The 18,124-nt window shown below is 42.7% G+C and overlaps 1 protein-coding gene across 1 annotated transcript in view; it reads right to left on the bottom strand.

The window, feature by feature from the left end:
• Positions 1 to 1,433: 1,433 nt before the first annotated feature.
• Positions 1,434 to 18,124, bottom strand: part of CLCN1 (chloride voltage-gated channel 1) — a 57,059-nt gene continuing 40,368 nt past the window's right edge. The window contains exons 10-23 of the mRNA XM_071433124.1: positions 15,680 to 15,781; positions 14,294 to 14,378; positions 13,687 to 13,836; positions 12,154 to 12,223; positions 10,773 to 10,883; positions 10,434 to 10,647; positions 9,604 to 9,737; positions 8,888 to 9,099; positions 8,662 to 8,767; positions 7,167 to 7,249; positions 6,362 to 6,400; positions 5,627 to 5,731; positions 3,601 to 3,687; positions 1,434 to 3,106 (exon numbers count right to left, since the gene is read on the bottom strand). Of these exons, the coding sequence (XP_071289225.1) occupies positions 2,711 to 3,106; positions 3,601 to 3,687; positions 5,627 to 5,731; positions 6,362 to 6,400; positions 7,167 to 7,249; positions 8,662 to 8,767; positions 8,888 to 9,099; positions 9,604 to 9,737; positions 10,434 to 10,647; positions 10,773 to 10,883; positions 12,154 to 12,223; positions 13,687 to 13,836; positions 14,294 to 14,378; positions 15,680 to 15,781 (1,894 nt within the window). The 3' untranslated portion in view covers positions 1,434 to 2,710. The remainder of the gene's footprint in view (positions 3,107 to 3,600; positions 3,688 to 5,626; positions 5,732 to 6,361; positions 6,401 to 7,166; positions 7,250 to 8,661; positions 8,768 to 8,887; positions 9,100 to 9,603; positions 9,738 to 10,433; positions 10,648 to 10,772; positions 10,884 to 12,153; positions 12,224 to 13,686; positions 13,837 to 14,293; positions 14,379 to 15,679; positions 15,782 to 18,124) is intronic.

The raw sequence follows: 18,124 nt of genomic DNA, 5'->3' as shown, positions 1-18,124 counted from the left end.
TGGATCTTGAGTAGTGTCCACAAAGAGCAGCAGCTACAGCCACCTTTCAGCTCCCCCCAGAGAGCAATCCTGCTCCTCACAGTAACCCAGGGACAGCTAAAGGCAACAGGAGTGGAGAGGTACCTGTGTGTGCATGTGTGGGCACACGTGTGTTCTCCTGCAATCTCAAGTGATGAGCCTCAAGAAGCTTTCCAGGTTAGCCAGTGTTTCACTCCCCTGGCCTCTCCATGTGCATCATTTTTTGTTCCAGCTTCATCTCCCCCAGCTCACAATCTGTCTGTCATGACTCACACACTCGCTGGCTTTGATTTAGACTCCCATCTGCTTTCTCAGCCAGTCACATCCCAGTTCTTCTGTAACACACTGTAGGAGAAGTGTGGGACTGGAGCAGAGCATGTCTCTGCATTCAGGAGAGAGGAGGGGGAGGTGTGCTGACTCCAGCCTCAAAGTTTCTCCTTGTCTCATCTGTCTCAGTGGAAGCCTGTGCTTAAGCTGTAAAATATAAGCCTGCAGAGTAAGGCTGGGGATGACTTGGAGAAACTCATCCTTCTTGGGTGTGCCTGCACTCTCAGACCACATTTGGTCTCAATGTTGTCACTCACTGAATATTTACGCTTTTGTAAAAGGAATGTCCTTTCTCCTCTGCTTATATAATGGACTATCACAATTCCCTGAGGGGAAAAAAAAAAAGAAGCAGCAGTTGTTTTGCCTCTTCCCTGCAGGCAGCAGAAGGTGACACAAAGGTAGTGGGGAGGCCGTGCTGATGCCTGGCAGACACAAAGGTGCCCCTCTGGTGGAGCCAAGCAGCTGTTGTGTGCAAGGGACTTGCCCTCAGATCACCACTGTCTCCTCACAAGGACTGGCTGGCTCCTGGAGCACATCATTAAGGCAGGAAAGGCTGTCCCCAGTTGGCTTATCAAGGGTGATCTTGTGCCTGAAACAGAACAGACCTGGTGGGCTCTGAACTCCAGACAGCAGGAATAAATTTCTCTCTCTGCAAGAGACTAGCAGGGAAGATTTCCTTTTACTGTAAGCTTGTCACAGACTCTCCCACCCATAAGCATCATCAGAGAGCAATTGGTGCAAGGTCAATCCTTGGAATTAAAGCCAGGAGGGAATTTTCCTTTAGTGACTGGGTTAGAAGTAATGGTATTTTTGACTTGCTCCTGAGACAGCTTATGGAAAAGCATGTATTAAAGTAGAACTGGTCACTCTAAGTTAGATAATGCTTTACTAATATCAGGCAGGGGAATGAGATTACCCTCAAGAACGTATTTTCAGAGCCTGGATTTCTTCTCTGTTGCTGATACGTGGAAACACATCTAATAGACTGCTTGGGGCTGTATCTAAGAGGTATGAGACACCAAAAATATGGTAGAAAACTATGTAGACTGTTAGAAGAAGGTGCAGAATACATAGAATTTGGTTTTGCCTGTTTACTGAGAAAACCTCACAAGAGCAGTGAATTAAACAAAGCAGCACCTTACCTTTGGATGCCAAGGTTTTGCATGCATGACACGAACTGACAAGACGTCTTTTTGCAAGACGCAAATCTGCTCCAGATTTAGAACTGGAATAGAGAGGGATGCTGCAGACAAGGGTTGAGGTCTCTGCTGTTAGTCACAACAGAGACAAGCTGGCAAAAGTGAGAGCTGGAATTCTCAGATCTGAGGTATGCAGAAATATGTGGAAAGTAGGCAGGGTAGAATTACCAGGAAAAGAGAGCAAGAGTTTTCAGAAAGAAACCTGTTTTCAAAGTGTAGAAAATTTGTCTTTCCTCTGCTGTATTTCTTGGCAGCCTGCTAACACCCATAATTATTTTTTTTTTCTTGAGTTCTTATTTTTTAAGACTATAACTGTGGAAAATTGTGAACAGTGATTCAGAGAGACAAACAGTTTTTTGAAATATAGGTACATACATGCTGTTTTACTCCTCTTCCCCCAGCACTGAGGATGCCCTCACTTAAGATTTTCCCATTCTGTTTTAAAATTTCAGAGATGATGGGAAAACAAAGAAGCTTTTTTCCGGAACTTCCAGTGTTTTCTAAAGCCTTGGCTGAATTCAAGACATGAGACACACACCAGATACTTTCCTCCCATCTGTTTTTAGGGCATGGCTCAGCTATAGGACAGAGGAGAAGCTCCTAACTGCATCCCCATCCAGGAAAATCCCAGAGTAAAAATTGAGAAAGAATTAAAATGTTCTACATGGGAATGTTTGGGGGGGTGCAAGATAAGAGCCAGTGAAAAGGAGCTGCTGCAGCATGGACAGGGTGGCGGTCAGAAGCAGCAGTATGCTTCTAGGCTGGAGGTCTGGCTGTGGTACACTGCTGCATGCAGGCCTGGTGTGGCTGGAAGGATGGCACCAGTGGTGAGTGAAAGCTGATCCTCCTTCCCTTTCCACATGGCAGATTGACCCAGGGCATCCTGGCTGTGTCAGCAGTATCCATGTCCTGTTACAGTGTGCTCTGCCTGCACTCAGGCTCCTTCAGTCCACATCTGACACCTGCACACGCCCCAATAGTCCAGCAGCCCAACAGCCTGCCCAGAGGGAAAGCATCAGAAGAAAGGGTCAGTCTGATGTCCCTCCTCCCAGCTGAATCGTTCCTCTGTGGGGATTGCAAAGAACATCCAAAAGCTTCTCCTGGAGGAGCAAACACAAGAAGACTGGCTCACTGAAGAGTGTGATGGACTGCTACCCTCACACCAGCTATAAGGGAACATCCTCATCCTCATCATCATCTTCATCCAGGTCAGTGGTACGTAAGTTTATGTCTTTGAGGATGTCTGAGATGTTTTCAGCAACTCGCCCTGTCAGCTCCATCTCTTCCAACTCGGTATCCGTGGCATAAGCGGAGCTGGGGACTTCCCCCTCTTCCTGTGAGTGTGAGGGCTGGGGGGAGTGTGAGCAGGGGGGCAGAGGGCTCTCAGTGCCCAGGTTTGCTGCCTCCTCTGCTGCCACTGGGCCGTTGTCCTCCCGGCCCCACGCCTGCGCGCCCTGCCCGGCCTTGGCGGTGATGGAAGTCCGGCTGATGTCACGGAAACTGGCAAGGGGAGGTCGGAGACGGACCCCAGAGCGGGTGGAACCCTCTATTGCCTTCTGGAGCTGAAAAAAGAGAAACACTTCAGAAATAAAAAACGTGAAAGGGAGGCCGGCCCAGCCCTACCCAGCAGAAGTTCATCTACTCCCTGGGGTAAAGGGATCACAAATAGAGTCACAGCTCTGCCTCTGGGGCCGGTGGAGATAATATTTTACACTGGTGATGTCATGAAAAATTCCGTGGTAAACAACAAATTCCACACATCTTTCAGAAACAGTAATAGCCACTCAGTTAAGAGTGGCTATTAAGCCTGCACTCATGCAAAAGATGAACCTGTTAACATCCCTGTAAACAGCACCTGCTGCCTCCTCTGAAATGCAGTCATCCATTCCTTTACGTGGCTTCCAAATAGCAGACTCAGAATTCAACACCGGACTGAAAATGTAGCACTTGCGGTTATATATATTCCCAGCTGGAACCTGCAGCACCTGTGAGTTACTGCAGTGATCCACAGGACACTTGTCGTTATTTAAGAGGATGGCAGAGGATGTGTACTCACCTCTTCCAAAGCCAGCACTCCCCTCAGCTTCCCCATGCTGGTTACGTAGGCATGGCTGAGGCCCAACAGTGAGAACAGTGTGTGTGTCTAGGAGAAAAACCACAAAAGACCATCTCAGGGGTTTTGGAAATGGGCAGCACAGAACTTGGTGCTAGAGCTGGGACTCAGGATTTAGAAATGGCAATCACAAAGACAGAAAACTGTGCAGTTATCCCAGTGAGAAATTACATCTTCCCTTCTTGCCCTTTTGCATCTGCCAAATACTGCTCTTTGCTCCTTCTGCTGTGCAGGTGTAGTTGGGACTGTGCTGATGATGGAGAGCACATTCTCAAGGTCATTCTAGTCCTGCAGCTGGTGGAGATTCACATACAACCCCCTGCTGTGCATTTGGAGACCTGTGAAGATCCTGTTTCTTTTTGGTGCTGGAAACTGAACTACCGTATAGTAATATGTACAGTCGAAAGCTGCTTAGGTTATTTATTGCAGTGCTTTCCTTATCAATGGAGGATTTCTTTTTTCCTGTCCCAGAATATTTTCTGTGAAAGCTTAAGCTTGTTGCTGCTCATCCAGTGCAGTGAGAACACTGAGAACAAGTTATTCCCTTTCTCTTACAAAGTCTCCTTGAAAGGACAGATATCACACTGCTATCTGTCTTCTTTTCTTCAGCCTAAATATACCCCATTATTTTACTATTATTCACAGATCTGAGTTTCTAAAACTTTCCACTTTCTCAGTCCTCATCTCTGGTATATTCCCAACCTCCAGGTTCTTGAAGCTGAGCTCTAGCTGGACTTTACCTGTGGCCTTTACCATGAAATCATTCTGTCATAGCTAGTGTTTGACCTTTATTTTTAGCATCATATGAGAAACTGAATGTCATGTTCAAGTGTAAACTAGGAAAAATCTGATTTCTCAAGAACAAGACATTTTACTCTAAAGTAAAAGAAAACCAAAGAAAAGAAAACCTGGTTAATATAGCTTGGTCATGATAAATTGTGGTATTCTTTTCATTGTCAGTAGTCTCACATTTAGCTCTAACTATGCATATTTCACATAGTTTGATTATTTATATTTATTCCTGGGTAGTTTTTTGTTTGTGTTTTTTGGGGTTTTTTTTTGGTTTTTTGGGTTTTTTGGTGCGTCCAAGTTAAGTTGATTTGTCTGTTATTTCAGAGTTTCTCACTTGCTCTTTTGTATGACACGTACAAAACTTTCCCCATGATCAGCCTTCAAGTGTATTTCTTTTGTAATCCTATCTTCTCAAAGATAAATGCTAGTGGATTTCAGATTACTTCACCTACCCCTTCAGAAAACTCATCTGAACTATATGCTAGCCTATTCTTGTTTTGCTCAAGGCTGAGATCTTAACAGTAATTAATTAATTTAGTACAAGGCCTATGCTAACCATTCACATTAAATATTGATAAAAGCAGGCACTGTGCACTTCTGCTTCAGTAGACTGCTTTCCCTTTCCACTGAGTGAAAGCCCAGTCCTACCTTCCTCTTGACATACAATGATTGCTTTACTCCCCAGTCATCCTATGCTGACTCTAGATGCTGCATGATCCAGCTTCCTCTTTCCTTGTGCTTCAGTTCCATGAAGAGCCTGTGACACAGGCAGACTCTGCACCCTGAGTAGAGAGTTTCTGAAACCCTCTGAGAAACATCCTGAGAAATCCAGGAGTGCTCATTCCAGTGCTGCACACTGACAGGGCAGATTGTCAATCTCAGTGTAATGACCCAGCAGCAAGGCACACAATGCTGCTGTTAATGTAGCAGATTATTTTTGTCCAAAAGCTTTTTAAATAAATGGACTCAGACTTCTTATCACAAAGGCTTTCATTTTGCAGGAGATTAGAGATACACAGAGAAGATTACAGGAACAAGCTCACTTCTTGTAGCTCGATGTGAAAGTGGCTGGTTATAGTAGTTGTAGGTGAAGACAAGGAGAAGAAATAAGTCATAAACTGCACTTGGAATGAGTGGAGAAAAGTGATGTATGCCTCAGGGAGACATCTGCACTCACCTTGTGCAGGGAGGTTCTCTCCACCAGTTGGAAAGGGGAGGGATCTACGCGGCAGCTGTCAAAGCACACGTTCTTGTCCAGCTCCTCCTGTTCCCAGGCATCTATCTGACACAGGAAAGAAGGGGAGTCACTCTTACAGCTACCTGCAGCATTGCTGTCTTGTGTACCCAAACTAGTCCCCTCCTGTTAGTGCTTCTTCCTTCCGATGTACAGCATTCATCTTTTCTGTAATATCTCACCCCTCAGGTTTCCTGTCCCTTTCTTGCCAGATGTCAAGTCCCTGTGGAAACAGGGTAATTCAGAGATTTTCTGAGAAGACGGGGCTTTGTTTTTTCCTTCTTAAAGAGGGAGTGAACATCTTTAGCTTTCCTTTCTGAGTACATCTTCCCCTTGTTGTTGCAAGATAATTGATCCATTGTGTAAGAAATGAAGGAACAACATGGGCCAACAGAAGGATTTAGATGAGGGGGCACCTGTGGAGGCCTCTAGTCCAAAACCCTGCTCCAGCAGGGCTGACTTCAAAGCTAGATCAGATTAGTCAGAGTCTTACCAGCACATCTAGCCAATCTCTTCTCTTATGGGTGAGACTTGCCCACTGTGCCACTCCAAGAAGAAATTTACTTTGGCTATAGCTTTATCTGCCAGTCACTGAGGTTCCTGGAGTATTGCAAGTGATAGGAAATGGGTACAAGGAGCACTCACATGACCTCACTCTTTTTCTGCACCTCATCTTACCTCTTCTGGTGTCATTGTCTCAATGACTTCCACTGGCTCCTGTAGGAGAAAACACTCTTCAGGACAGCCAAAGAACCCACAGTTTCACAGAGTACAGACAGGGAAAATCTGCACAGCCTCCTCACCCCATGTGGTCCCCTTTTTGTTCCAAATGGTGTATTAGATTTTCCAAGTGCTTAGATTTTCTTTATACTCATCCATTATATGGTGTATTCTGCCCTTGCTGTGCTTCCCTTGCCAATGACAGTTCACCATGGAGTTCTGCTGGAGCAATTCAGGTGCCTAAACATGGCCATCTAATACTGATTTAGATGCTCTCAGGATATCCCACATAGGGTCCAACCACTGTCCTGGAGTGGATGGGTCTCCCATAAGCTCTGTCTGTTATCCCCAAACCCTGTGCAGATGTGTCAGATAACCAAGGGCAAGTTTAACATGGCAAGAGCCAAAAGCTTTTTTTTTTTTCATTTTTCTCCATCTGTCCAAAACTGTTTGCCAAATGGAATAGAACTGCATTTTATTGCATGTTAGCCAAAATATCTTCTTTTTTTCACAGAGAAAAGATGTCCAAACTCAATCATGATGGTAGCCTGAGACCTGAGCACAGGCGACTCTTTAGGAAGATGCACACTCCTTTACAGTAATCACACCCTTTCTCCTTGGAGGGAGTTCCCCACTGATGCTGTCAGAGTTCAGGACCATATCTGTGTCCATGCCTTAGCCAAATGCTGAATGTCTCAAGTTTCTAGTTCCATTGCATTCCCTTCCCTCTTTGGGGTACTACCAGGCTCTGTGTAGCCCTAACCTGGATGGTGCTCTCTGTTTCCTGTGGACGGCTGCAATGGCACAAGAGCTGCTGGATCAGTTTCCTCAGACTCCTGAAACTGCCTGAAGGATGAGAACAAACACGTGGATAAGAGAGAAGAACAAGTGAGAGACAAAAATACAAAGCCCCACACCTAATGCATCCTCTTAGCCAAGGCAGGCTGGGAAATGCTATGAGGGACATGATAGAGCTGGGCTGGTCAAAATCTGGCATTCAGTTTGTAAGATGGTGTCTGGGACATTCCAGAAAGAATATTACCATGCAACAAAACATTTCAACAAACTGGATGTGACAGGTGCCAAGGGGTGAGGAGTCCATGCGTTCTGCCAGAAGTGGAATGATGGGAATAGAAAAGATCAGAATTATACTCCCAGCCAAGGAGTAAGCAAAGAGGAGGATACAGGGCCTGGTGCTGTTGTGAGCAAGGCTGTGGAGGAAGTTTGGTCAGAAACAGTGATAGCTGTGAGCCAAACTAAAAAAAGAAAAGCAAGGTCTCATGAATTCATTCCTGTTCCACTTCCTTTGTCATTCCTGGGTCACCCAGTTCTAGTTTCATGTAAAATGTTTCACACACTGTCCTTGTTTTCATTTGTGGTTCTTTTTCTGCTTTGGTAGGATAGGTGGATGGCTACCCCACCACTTCCCTGCTCTAGAAGCATAAAGTGGATTTTTCTATGCCTTAAAGGTTTAGTCACACATGAGGGGTGTTAATGAACCAGAATGTGCTATATGCTCTAGTACATGTAATGCTTGGGTGCCTAAAAGCATGAGCTAAAGCCCTATCCTCTGTACTCATTCTCAAGACTGGGCTACATCACTGTGCTTACTCACTCTTTGCATATTTCAGGATGCATAAAGGATAAAAACAACCCACCATCCTGCATCACATATACATGAAAAATAAATCAGCAATGAGCTATGAGTACAGTCTTAAAAGCAAAGCTAATACAGAGCTGGGGTGTGACACAGAAGAGCACAATACATCAATGTTTGTCCATCACATTGATGCAGCTGAATCAAAGAGATGCGTGTCCAAGGGAGGAGCCTTTCAGTTTTGGAGATGGCTGAGTAACAGCCTAAGCTACTCAAAAACTTAGTGTAAAACATGTTTAGCTCTCAGGCTGCTTTCCCCAGGGAGATTCACTCATGTAGTGAAGGAGCCAAAGATGGGACCATTCTATGCAGACTCTACAGAAAATGTCCAAGGAGGTGTTATTGCAAAGAATGGAGTGGGGAGACAGAGAGAGTCCATCCTTAGTGGGCCTAATTATTCCATGCTGCCTGAGCGATCACAAAAGAAGGTATCTCCCGGTACATGACACTGATGTTGGGGTGCACTAGCAAAGTGTCCTTCAGGAACAGCAGAGAAAGCTCCTCCTCAGTCTCTGGGAAGCGAGTCCCTCACACAGGCAGATACACACAGCTTCCCCAAGCTGGCTAGGATGTGGTTGAGCCATGACAGAAGTTACCATACCTGGATGCTGCTGGGGCTCCAAGGTCTCAGGCATTTGTTTAAGAGGACTTGTTGGGCCATTTGGCTCCTCTGGGTAACTGGGAGTGGGACTTGGAGGCCGAGGCAGCTGTTACAGAAAGGAGAGAAAATAAAGTCCACCTTGTGCCCTCTATTTCTCAGCCTCCCCAAATGCCTAACTGCTTCCAAGCAGTCTCTATGTTGCAGTCTGCCCACTTCCCTCCCTCACCTCTCCCTTCTCTGCATCCTCATCCTCATCGACATAAGCAAAAGATTCGTGCTTCAGCTTGGGCAGGTTTGCCCAGGGTCCACCGTAGGGTGCCTCGTTCAGCTTCTGCTGCCTCTCTCTGTTGAGGAGCCGCCGCCGCTCTGGGCTGATGTGTGCCTGGAGGAGAGCCTGCAGCTCCGACCGCTCCACGGACCCCAGCAGGATCATGGACTCTGCGCAACACAGAGCAGGGAAGCCATTAAACCACCTCCAGGTTTTGAAGTTCCCCTTCCACACATCACCCCTTCTTTCTTCCAGCCCCTTCTAGGTGCTCAGGCTTGTACTATCTAGAGCTGTACCAGAGTGACTGACCTGCCTTGTGGTGGCTCCTAGGCTGTGGGGCTGTGGGAAGGGACCTTGCTGTCCTGAGCTGTGCCACCCCACACATGCTCTTGGCTCATGCAGGATCCCAGGAGGGCCCTGTTGTCACAGTTCAGTCTGGAGACTTCCCACACACCTCCCTTATGTGCTGGATCTGCTTCACTGCCCACACTCCAGCTTCCCTGTCTGGCCAGCTGAAATAGCCATCTGCCATACATCATCCACAGTGGGAGATTTTTAGGATTTTTTTTTAATGTGGTGGGTCACACTGCCTGCTTCACACCATGTAATTTGAAAGCTAGTTTCTCCAAGCTGAGACAGTCTTCAGGAAGGACCAGTTTCTCCACATTGCCTACCTGGTGAGTCCACCAAAGGCAAAGATTTCACTGTGGTGCTTTGGAGTACCTCTTGCAAGTCTCGGTATTTACAGTTGGAGGAAACAAATTTCACATCTTGGACCATAATATCCTCAACAAAGATATTGTATTTGCTGCGCATTTGGGGTGAATAAGAGGAAGAGTTAGCATATTAAAATGCCAAGCACATAAATTCTCTAAAGAAATATCCAAATGACTACTTTTTAAAAAAGTGCTCAAAATACAGCTGCCAAATATCTTCTGTGAGAGTAACCAGAGGACTTTCCAAGAGGATAAATACAGATTAACTGGATTTCCATTACAGTTGTATTTCACTCCGTTACCCCTCCCCATAACATACACACATGCAAACATGTGTGTATAGATGGTTTTTATATACATACCCATGTGTATGATATATACTAGAGAGGGGAAGATGTTTATAGGAAAAACTGAGTTTTGCTTCAAGCAAAATATCCAAATAAAGTATTTCAAACATTTGCTCATTTGCTGAGGAAAAATATCCAAACCCCACTGAATTTAGATAAATGAGACTCCTGAATTTTAAATTTTTAAGATGAAGCAACTTGGAAGTATTAATACAAATTCAGTAACATTGCAGGTCATTCAAACTTGTGCTTTCAGTGAAAAAAAGAAGAGGACTTTTCTCCATTTTTGTGTATGAAACCTAATTCTACCCCAACACTTGTTTTTTTCTTACTGCAGGCCTTCTTAATTCCTTTGTAGTACTGAAGCCTTTTCATAACCTTTTATTCCCCTGTGGTCTTAACCTCTCCTGCTTTATTTTCTTCCCTGTTTTGCTACTATACCTTATGTGATTCCAGCCCAGGTCTGGCAGGTAGGGCAACTTCTTCACCTGGATGATGCTATCGTAGAGGCTGGGCTGCAAACTCTGGGCCACCATGTTGGCAAGGATGACAGCCACCATCATGGGCAGGATGTGAGAGATCTGACCCGTCAGCTCGAAGCAGATGACAGCAGTGGAGACAGTGTGACTCACCGCTCCTGTCAAAGCTGCTGCACCTTTCCCAGGTAGGAGAAGGAATAGGGAGAGAAGAAGACTGTCATATAGAAACAGCATGTCATGTCAACCAGGAAAATTACAGCAGTGGGACCAGGTGAGGAAAAAGGAAGGTGTGGAGGCTCACCAATGACAGCATACCCTCCAGGTAAGATTTGGTAGAGAATGTCGTCAAAGAGGATCCCGTTGGGAAAAAGCGATGCCATGATTTCCCCAATGAGACGTCCAAATGCAGCACCTGAAAAATATCACTGACAGTTATGGAGTTAACATTTAAGGAACATCCAGTCTGTGTTGTGCAAGCACTTGGGTATTTTCTAACAGAAACGAAGCCTAAACTTACATTATAATGACATTGGTAACTGAAGAGTAGTTCTCAGTTACAAAATACAGAAGTTAGACTAAAAGAGGAAAAAAGGGTACTAAGATTGGTAAATACAGTTGACCCCTCATTCATTCACTTGGGTACACCAGGCACAGCAGTAGCTGTGATTCCCAGGCTGGAGGGCATATTTTCAGGCTGTGTACAATGTCAGTCCAGATCACAGTTACGGCCCTTCAGACTCTCATACTGTGGATGTCTAAGCATTAGAATCCCAGCTCACAGAAGAGTTTTTGTGGGAGGGGACTTCAGGAGGTCTTGTTCTGACCCCTGCACAGAAAAGGGCTGATTTCAAAGTGAGATGTAGTACCCATGTCTTGTTCAGACAGGTTACAAGTCTGCAAGGATCTCTTGGACTGGTGGACACAAAACAGCACAGTGTTCCAGAACTGTATCCAAAATGCTGAATGCATAGAAACAAACAATTTCTTTGCATTGCTGTCTAGGTCTTTTCCTAATACAGCCCTGATGTTGGTTAGCCTTCATCACTGCAAGGGCATGGTTACTGCCTCATGTTCAGTTGCTGCCTGCCAGAACTCAGAGGTCCTTAGAGCACCCTATTTCATTTGAGAGTTATGGGTACTGAATGCTGAACGTCATGAGCTTGTATAGCTCAGTCTAACGTAGCCTCTCTTTCTAGACATTAACATCACATTATTGTGATTTTTTTGTTGTTATTGGAATTAAAACCAGTTAAAAGTCAATAAACTTTTTATGCTATCACATTTCAATCAGAAGAAAGGAGTTAGATTACATTGCAGGTACTAGTTTTGAGGTTATCTCTTCTGGCTGGCTTTCAAGGGTGAAAGGAGCAGCTACTATTAATTATAGGATATAAGTGAAGAGGCATAGAGATAAGAAGGCCGTGGCTCAGCATGTGTCCCCAAGTGTGGCCTTCCTTATGGAAAAGGGTGGGGATTACCTACTTGGCATTTGGTTTTGGGGGGTTGAGGAAATGTCAAAAGCAGACCCCAAGGCTGGTCTATGGACTGCTAATCAGGTTGTCATCGACAGCAAGTGATGACTCCTCATATGCTAGATGAACCCTGCTGGGTGTGTAGGCAGTGTCTCTCCTATTCTCTCCCCCTGTCAGATGAATGTGCTGCAAAACAAAATTGAAACTCACCTAATACGAAAACAGGCATGAAGCCTCCACAGGGGATTGGCATCGTGGTGGCAATAACAGCCATGCAGAACTAGAACAGAGGCAGAGGGTACAGTTGTTACTGAGCAGCAGTAGCATTTCCTGCTGCCCCACTCTGTGCCCAGCCTGGCTACAGAGACCAAAAGGCTGTGGAGGTGTAGTACTGCTAACTGAGCACTGTCTTTGCAGTACCAAACCTGGCCAAATACAGCTGAAAACTGATTATACTTCAGTGGAGAATCAGGCCAGGCCTTTGCCCAGAGTCATAATAGCAGTTTCTTGTTTATGTGGTCTATCCCAATGCTGAATTTATCCAGAAGAAAATCAAGAGCATCTTATCTAGTGAGTAGAGAAAGCCTTTAGTTAGCAGGACAATGCCAATGAATCTAGTGACTCAGGGTACAGCTCCTCCAAAGGCAAACAGATGGACTCAGGACCGACACCCTGTAGTCCACTCCTCTTCTCCTCTCCTCTTTTCTTCAAGTAAACAAGACCTTTTCTGCTTGGTACACTGTAATAAGAATTATCACAGAAGGAGAACCCTTAACTACCTGTCAGAAATTGATAGAGTGTTTTACTTTAGGTGGAAACAATTCTGTCAATCAGTCATTGATAGCTGTTCTTGATCTACCGAAATTTTCAACTGACATTGCAAGGTGGCCTCAGCTCTTCTTCCCCTTTGCAATAAGTAAATAATAAAAGAATTAGCACTTATTCTATGATATTTTTAAATCTATCTATCTATCTATCTATCTATCTATCTATCAATCTATCTATCTATCTTTCATCTTAGGAAAACCTCCTTCTTGCTACTTTTGTTTTGAACATTGGAATGATGTTTCCTTCTTTCAAGTGTCTTTTTTTTTTTTTGCTCTGTCCTATGCCAATTACACAGCTGATCCTTTCAAGGCTGAACAGTTGCAACTTCCACAGATGATGTCAGCTCAGAATTTTTAATCTGCTGTTGCTGTCTGGGATGTGAGCAAAACTGTTTCCAACTGCAGTTCTCCATCAAGTTTTGATGGACTGCTAACAAATCCTTGAGTCTCACACAGCTATAGATTGTGCTTGCATATTCCTATTTGTCTCCTATATGAAGTCAGGAATATCAAATAGACTGTATTTAGACCTCATTTAGATAAAACATAAATTATCTGAGAGCTTTTTATTCAAGTATTTATTCTGTTGGAAATTGAGAAATCTTTCCTGATTTAGTTTTCCCTACCAGCTACTCCACAGTGGACACCAAAGGTCATTCAGCAGGATGCATGAGGAGAATGACCTAGGGAGCAGAAAAGGTCACTATATTAAGGAAACTATTCCCTAATAATTTTGGTCATTCAAGGTGGACAAACATCACATCAGAAGATGTAGGAATCCATTGCAGCTGTAGTGCTTCATTCAATACCCAGGAGCTCCTCATTGGCGTTTCACAAACTGCTTTACAGAAGGGAAGGACATTCAAAGGACATTGAGTCTGAGTGGAGAAGGGTTATGGTGAGCTGGGCTTCCTACCTTCACGAGGAAGAAGAGCAGGATGGTGACAAAGACGCTGACTTTAGGATGGATCCAGGCAGCTGATTTCCCTAGGATCTGGGTGTCCCCAGAGTGTTTGATCCAGGTATAGTTATCAAAGAGAGTGCTGATGGCTTCCCGTGGCATCAACTAAACAGCAAAAAAACAGGTATGAGTCATGAGATCAGATGGAGTAAATATTTTATCTCTATTGCAAGGAAGTGGAGGAGATTTTTACTGTAGGAATTCATGACTGTGAGACTTAATTCACATTTCTAATCTGCAGGAAGAGAGACAGAACTTTACTCAACAGGTGAAGAGATAATTACTTTTACACACAGGGTAACATCTCCCTTATTATTTGCTTAGAGGAGTGGATAATTACTTTTACACATGGGGTAACATCTTTCTTATTATTTGCTTAGAAGAGTGCACCTTTTCAAGTTTTCTATGAAAGAGGTAGCAGAGATCATATAGTGCCTCCTCAGTCCAAACTCCTCCCATATCGTTCTTCCCTGTTCCCTGACACAAGGTTATTGGGGCAGAGGATAAGGAGATAAAGTTCCAAAGAACTGCACAGAATTGATAATAGGGTTTCCAGTCTCACCTCTCCCGCCATGAACTGCCCAAATCCGTGAGGAAACGTCACAGACGCTATACAGAAGGTTATAACCGCAGGGTATATCAGTCGGCTGCAAAGGAAGAAAGTTATTACAATGTGGCCTCACATTCTGTTCTTGCAGCACCATCACTTCAGGACTAGGAATGCTATTTCTGTGAAGCTCTCTGTATTTGTATCCATTGTTTTGGAGTGCTGTTAGCAGCAGTTTAATGCCCTGCTCCACTGTGACACTTCCCAAGCACTGAGACAACATGAGCCTAAACTGCTTCCCTGTGCTGGACTAATCCTGTCATGTGTCCCTTGGCAAGTTACTGTTTCCTACAGGAAGCATTGGCTGAGATTTGGGAAGACAAAATATAGCCTTTAATTTGATTCAGTCTAAGGACCTAAAAAATTTTGAGAAATCAGTGAAAAGTAATTCCCACTTTTCAGGCTTTGCTCTACTTCTGTATTAACTTGATTTGATAGCCCTGCAGCTGTTTGTGGGTAAGGCTACATGATGAGGAAAGACATTTTTCCTTCCATGTAAGAAAGTAAGTTAATTTGAACTTCTGTTTATTTAGTGGTTTTCTTCTGGTCAGGCCTGTGAGTGGAAAAGAAATAAAGTCCTCCATGCCTCTCAACTTCAAAAATTCTCATAGTATCAGATCGTTTTCTGTAAAGAGACTGAAGACATTTACAGCTAGCCACCATTTCTTATCTTGTTCAATTTATGAACTTTGGAGGTTAGGACTCTGTTAGAGAGGGGAAAACAGTATCTTCAAGTGTCCTGTAAAAACTTTATTGTCAAGAATTTTATTTCATTTTTTCATTTCTCTTCCATGCTGCATTCCACACCATTTGGTTACTATCAGTTTCAGCTTTTGCTTGATAAGAATGGAGCACATTCCTTACATTTATGCCAACACTTTGATTAAAAACGAAATTACATATTTTAAAAACATAGTTAGATTTCAGTTGTGTTTAATTTTCCTAAAATATAAATAATGTTGAATTTTTCACAGATCCTAAAAATCCCAAACAAACCAGAAATAGCATGATTTTAAAAAGCATGATCATTGACTTTCTAAATAAAAATATTTTCTGTCCAATTAATAGTTTGCCTTATCCTCTTAACAAATATTGCAGACTCTCCCTTCCAAATCAAGAAGCTATTTGAAACTATGGAGGCTGAGCAAAAGGAAAATCCAGTGCAGGAAAAATTCTCTTGATGTTTGCAGAGATCTTTCTCTCATACAGGAGCAGTTTCTCATATTTTTCATCTTACACATAAAATAGGTCTGCTGTCTTCCAGAAAGCATTTGCTACTATCCAGTACCAGTAGGGTGTAAGAATCTGGTCACTAAAGAGAGTATCTTCACAAGTACTCACTATTTGGTGAGAAATTGGCTCAGGGCTTTATGACGTCGGATGCCCAGGACCACTTGGCGATTGAGATAAACAAAAAAGGCTCCAAGGAATCCAGAACATATGCTAAAACGGAGAAAAAGAAACAAAATCATGCCAAAAAACAGATAATACACAAACCATCAACCAAGAAAATGGGTTTAAGTGGTTTAATCTTCAGCTGCTTGTGAAGTCTTTTGAATGTCAGCTGGAGGGTTACTCCTGCAGGAGCTCATTTGAAGATATTGACTCCCTGATGAAAGAGGAGAAGTTATCTTGGACCTTTGTCATGCATACTACCATTTTACCAATTCTCTCTTGCTAACAGGGGAAAATCTATAAAATACTTTATAAAAAGAGACTGACAGTTCTCAGTGGGGGCTCATGAAGAGCAACGGGGCAAAGAGCAATATTGTCAGAATTTAAACATCAGGTTGGAACAGAAAATAGTAAAAATGAGGGGAGTTTTGAGTCTGATTCAGTAAAATTATACACCTACAACAATTACTAATAGTGATAGGAACTCTTGTGCCTAAAGCAAAATATATCATCTCTATGATCCTAATAACTTAGGCTTATGCTCCTGATTTTAATAAAGTAAGAAAAAAAGTGTAGTCGTCTAAGAATTGGTGTGATCCTTAGGCTCTGGAGCTTAATGAGACTTGGATAAATAGGGCCTAATACTTGAACATGAAAAGAAAAGGAAGAGTGAAAAAAGACTGCATTTAGAATTGGTAAGGGGAAGCTTTATTTTAGGTGGCAAGCAATCATCCACATAATACTGAGGATAAACAGTTAATATTTTCATTCTATTAATTTCTAAAATGAATGGACTTCTGCTTTGTTATATGTTATGCATGCTTTTGCCAAATCTCATTCAATGAATTATTTAGTATACTTAAAACATTGTACGTTGAAAATAATCCTGCTTTATCATTTAAAAATTGCAGAGAAACACATTTAAACTAAATATAAATCTTTTCACAGACAAACATGTTCAATGAATTACTCTTCAATATTTAAAGCCAGCACTGATTAAAACAGTGTTTAAAATAGACCAGTCCCTTAGGCAATATAAGCCTAAAGACTGCACATTCAACTGAATTGTTCTATAATATTTTATATTAAAATATAGGTCTCTCCATTCCTCTCTATCATGTTATCAATAAACAGGAAGTGCTCCTTCTGTACAGATTATGCAAATTAACATTTTGTGACACAGAAAAACAAGATCTACCCATTGATAGTGCTTGTCCCACCTGAAAGTGAAGAAATATGTTGGGTAGAAAGAATGTTCAACTTTGAGACTTAAGAGAATTTGGAGCATTCCAAGTTGGTATCAGGACTTTATCCAAGACTATCCAAGCCTTTGGGGTTGTTTTTTATTTTAGAGACCACACTGGACACCCAGGCATTTGAAAGTATTTTGCACTTGTCATATATTTATTTCCTAGCCTATGTGCAATGCTGAAAAAAGCCAGCTCTGTCAACTCTGTCCAAAACATAGGGACAAGAAGTTTTGTATTCTAACAACCAGCTGTAAAACCACAAGGATTATGTTTTTCCTTGCCAATCTAAACAAGTAGATTCCTCCAAGTTCATTAGGCAAGTCTGTTTAAGGGGAAAACAAAGTGAATACATGTTGCTAGCAAAAGCTCCTATGTATTCACAGATTTTTCAATATAGCTGATGTCTTTAAAAAACCCCACTTGATTTCATATTCAAGTAAATTAGTAGGAGAACAGCCTACTAAAATAGGCTGGAAAACCTCAGATGTATTTCTGGTCTTTGATGGAGGTCTTGCAAGAGAATATGTTCACAACACAAGAACAGGCGTTTGTTCCTACAGTATATTCCTTTCATTACTGCTCTGATTTCCCCGGAGCCTCCCTCAAGCTCTAACCACAGATTTTTGCTCACAGCAATTCCAAATTCATCTTTTCTCTAGTATTTCCCAATTTTCATTTTTCTTAAGCTTATTCTTTCATTTCCTCCAAATTAACCAAATTATTCTCATTGAATCTAATTACTGTTGATCACCCTTGTCACCATGTCAGGTGTACCAAGCTCTCTCAAAAAGGATAATCAGTCTGAGCTTGTGAAAAGGAAACTTCAGGTTAAACCTTTTGTTCCATCTTTGTCATGTGAAATGGCCATACTTGTTGGATCAGTTCATTTGGGGATAATATGAAAACAGTTAAAGGCCCATTCAGTAAATTTATTTCCAGAATTTTGACCAAGTTAGACTTACTTTTTTTCTTTTTCTTTTTTACCTCCAAGCTTAATTTCTGGAAAAGATACATGGAAAGGATATAAAAACCACTTTAATAATACCCATTTTTCTTTCCTTAGCAATTGTGATACATGGGCACCATTTCTGAAGGAAGAATTCCAACAAATAGAAGCCTTATTTGCCACAACAAAAGTGAC

This window comes from Agelaius tricolor, unplaced genomic scaffold (assembly GCF_023055355.1).
Source record: "Agelaius tricolor isolate 1412-34295 unplaced genomic scaffold, bAgeTri1.0.p SCAF_9, whole genome shotgun sequence".
Lineage (NCBI taxonomy): Eukaryota > Metazoa > Chordata > Aves > Passeriformes > Icteridae > Agelaius > Agelaius tricolor.
This window is presented reverse-complemented; position numbering and strand designations above follow the sequence as displayed.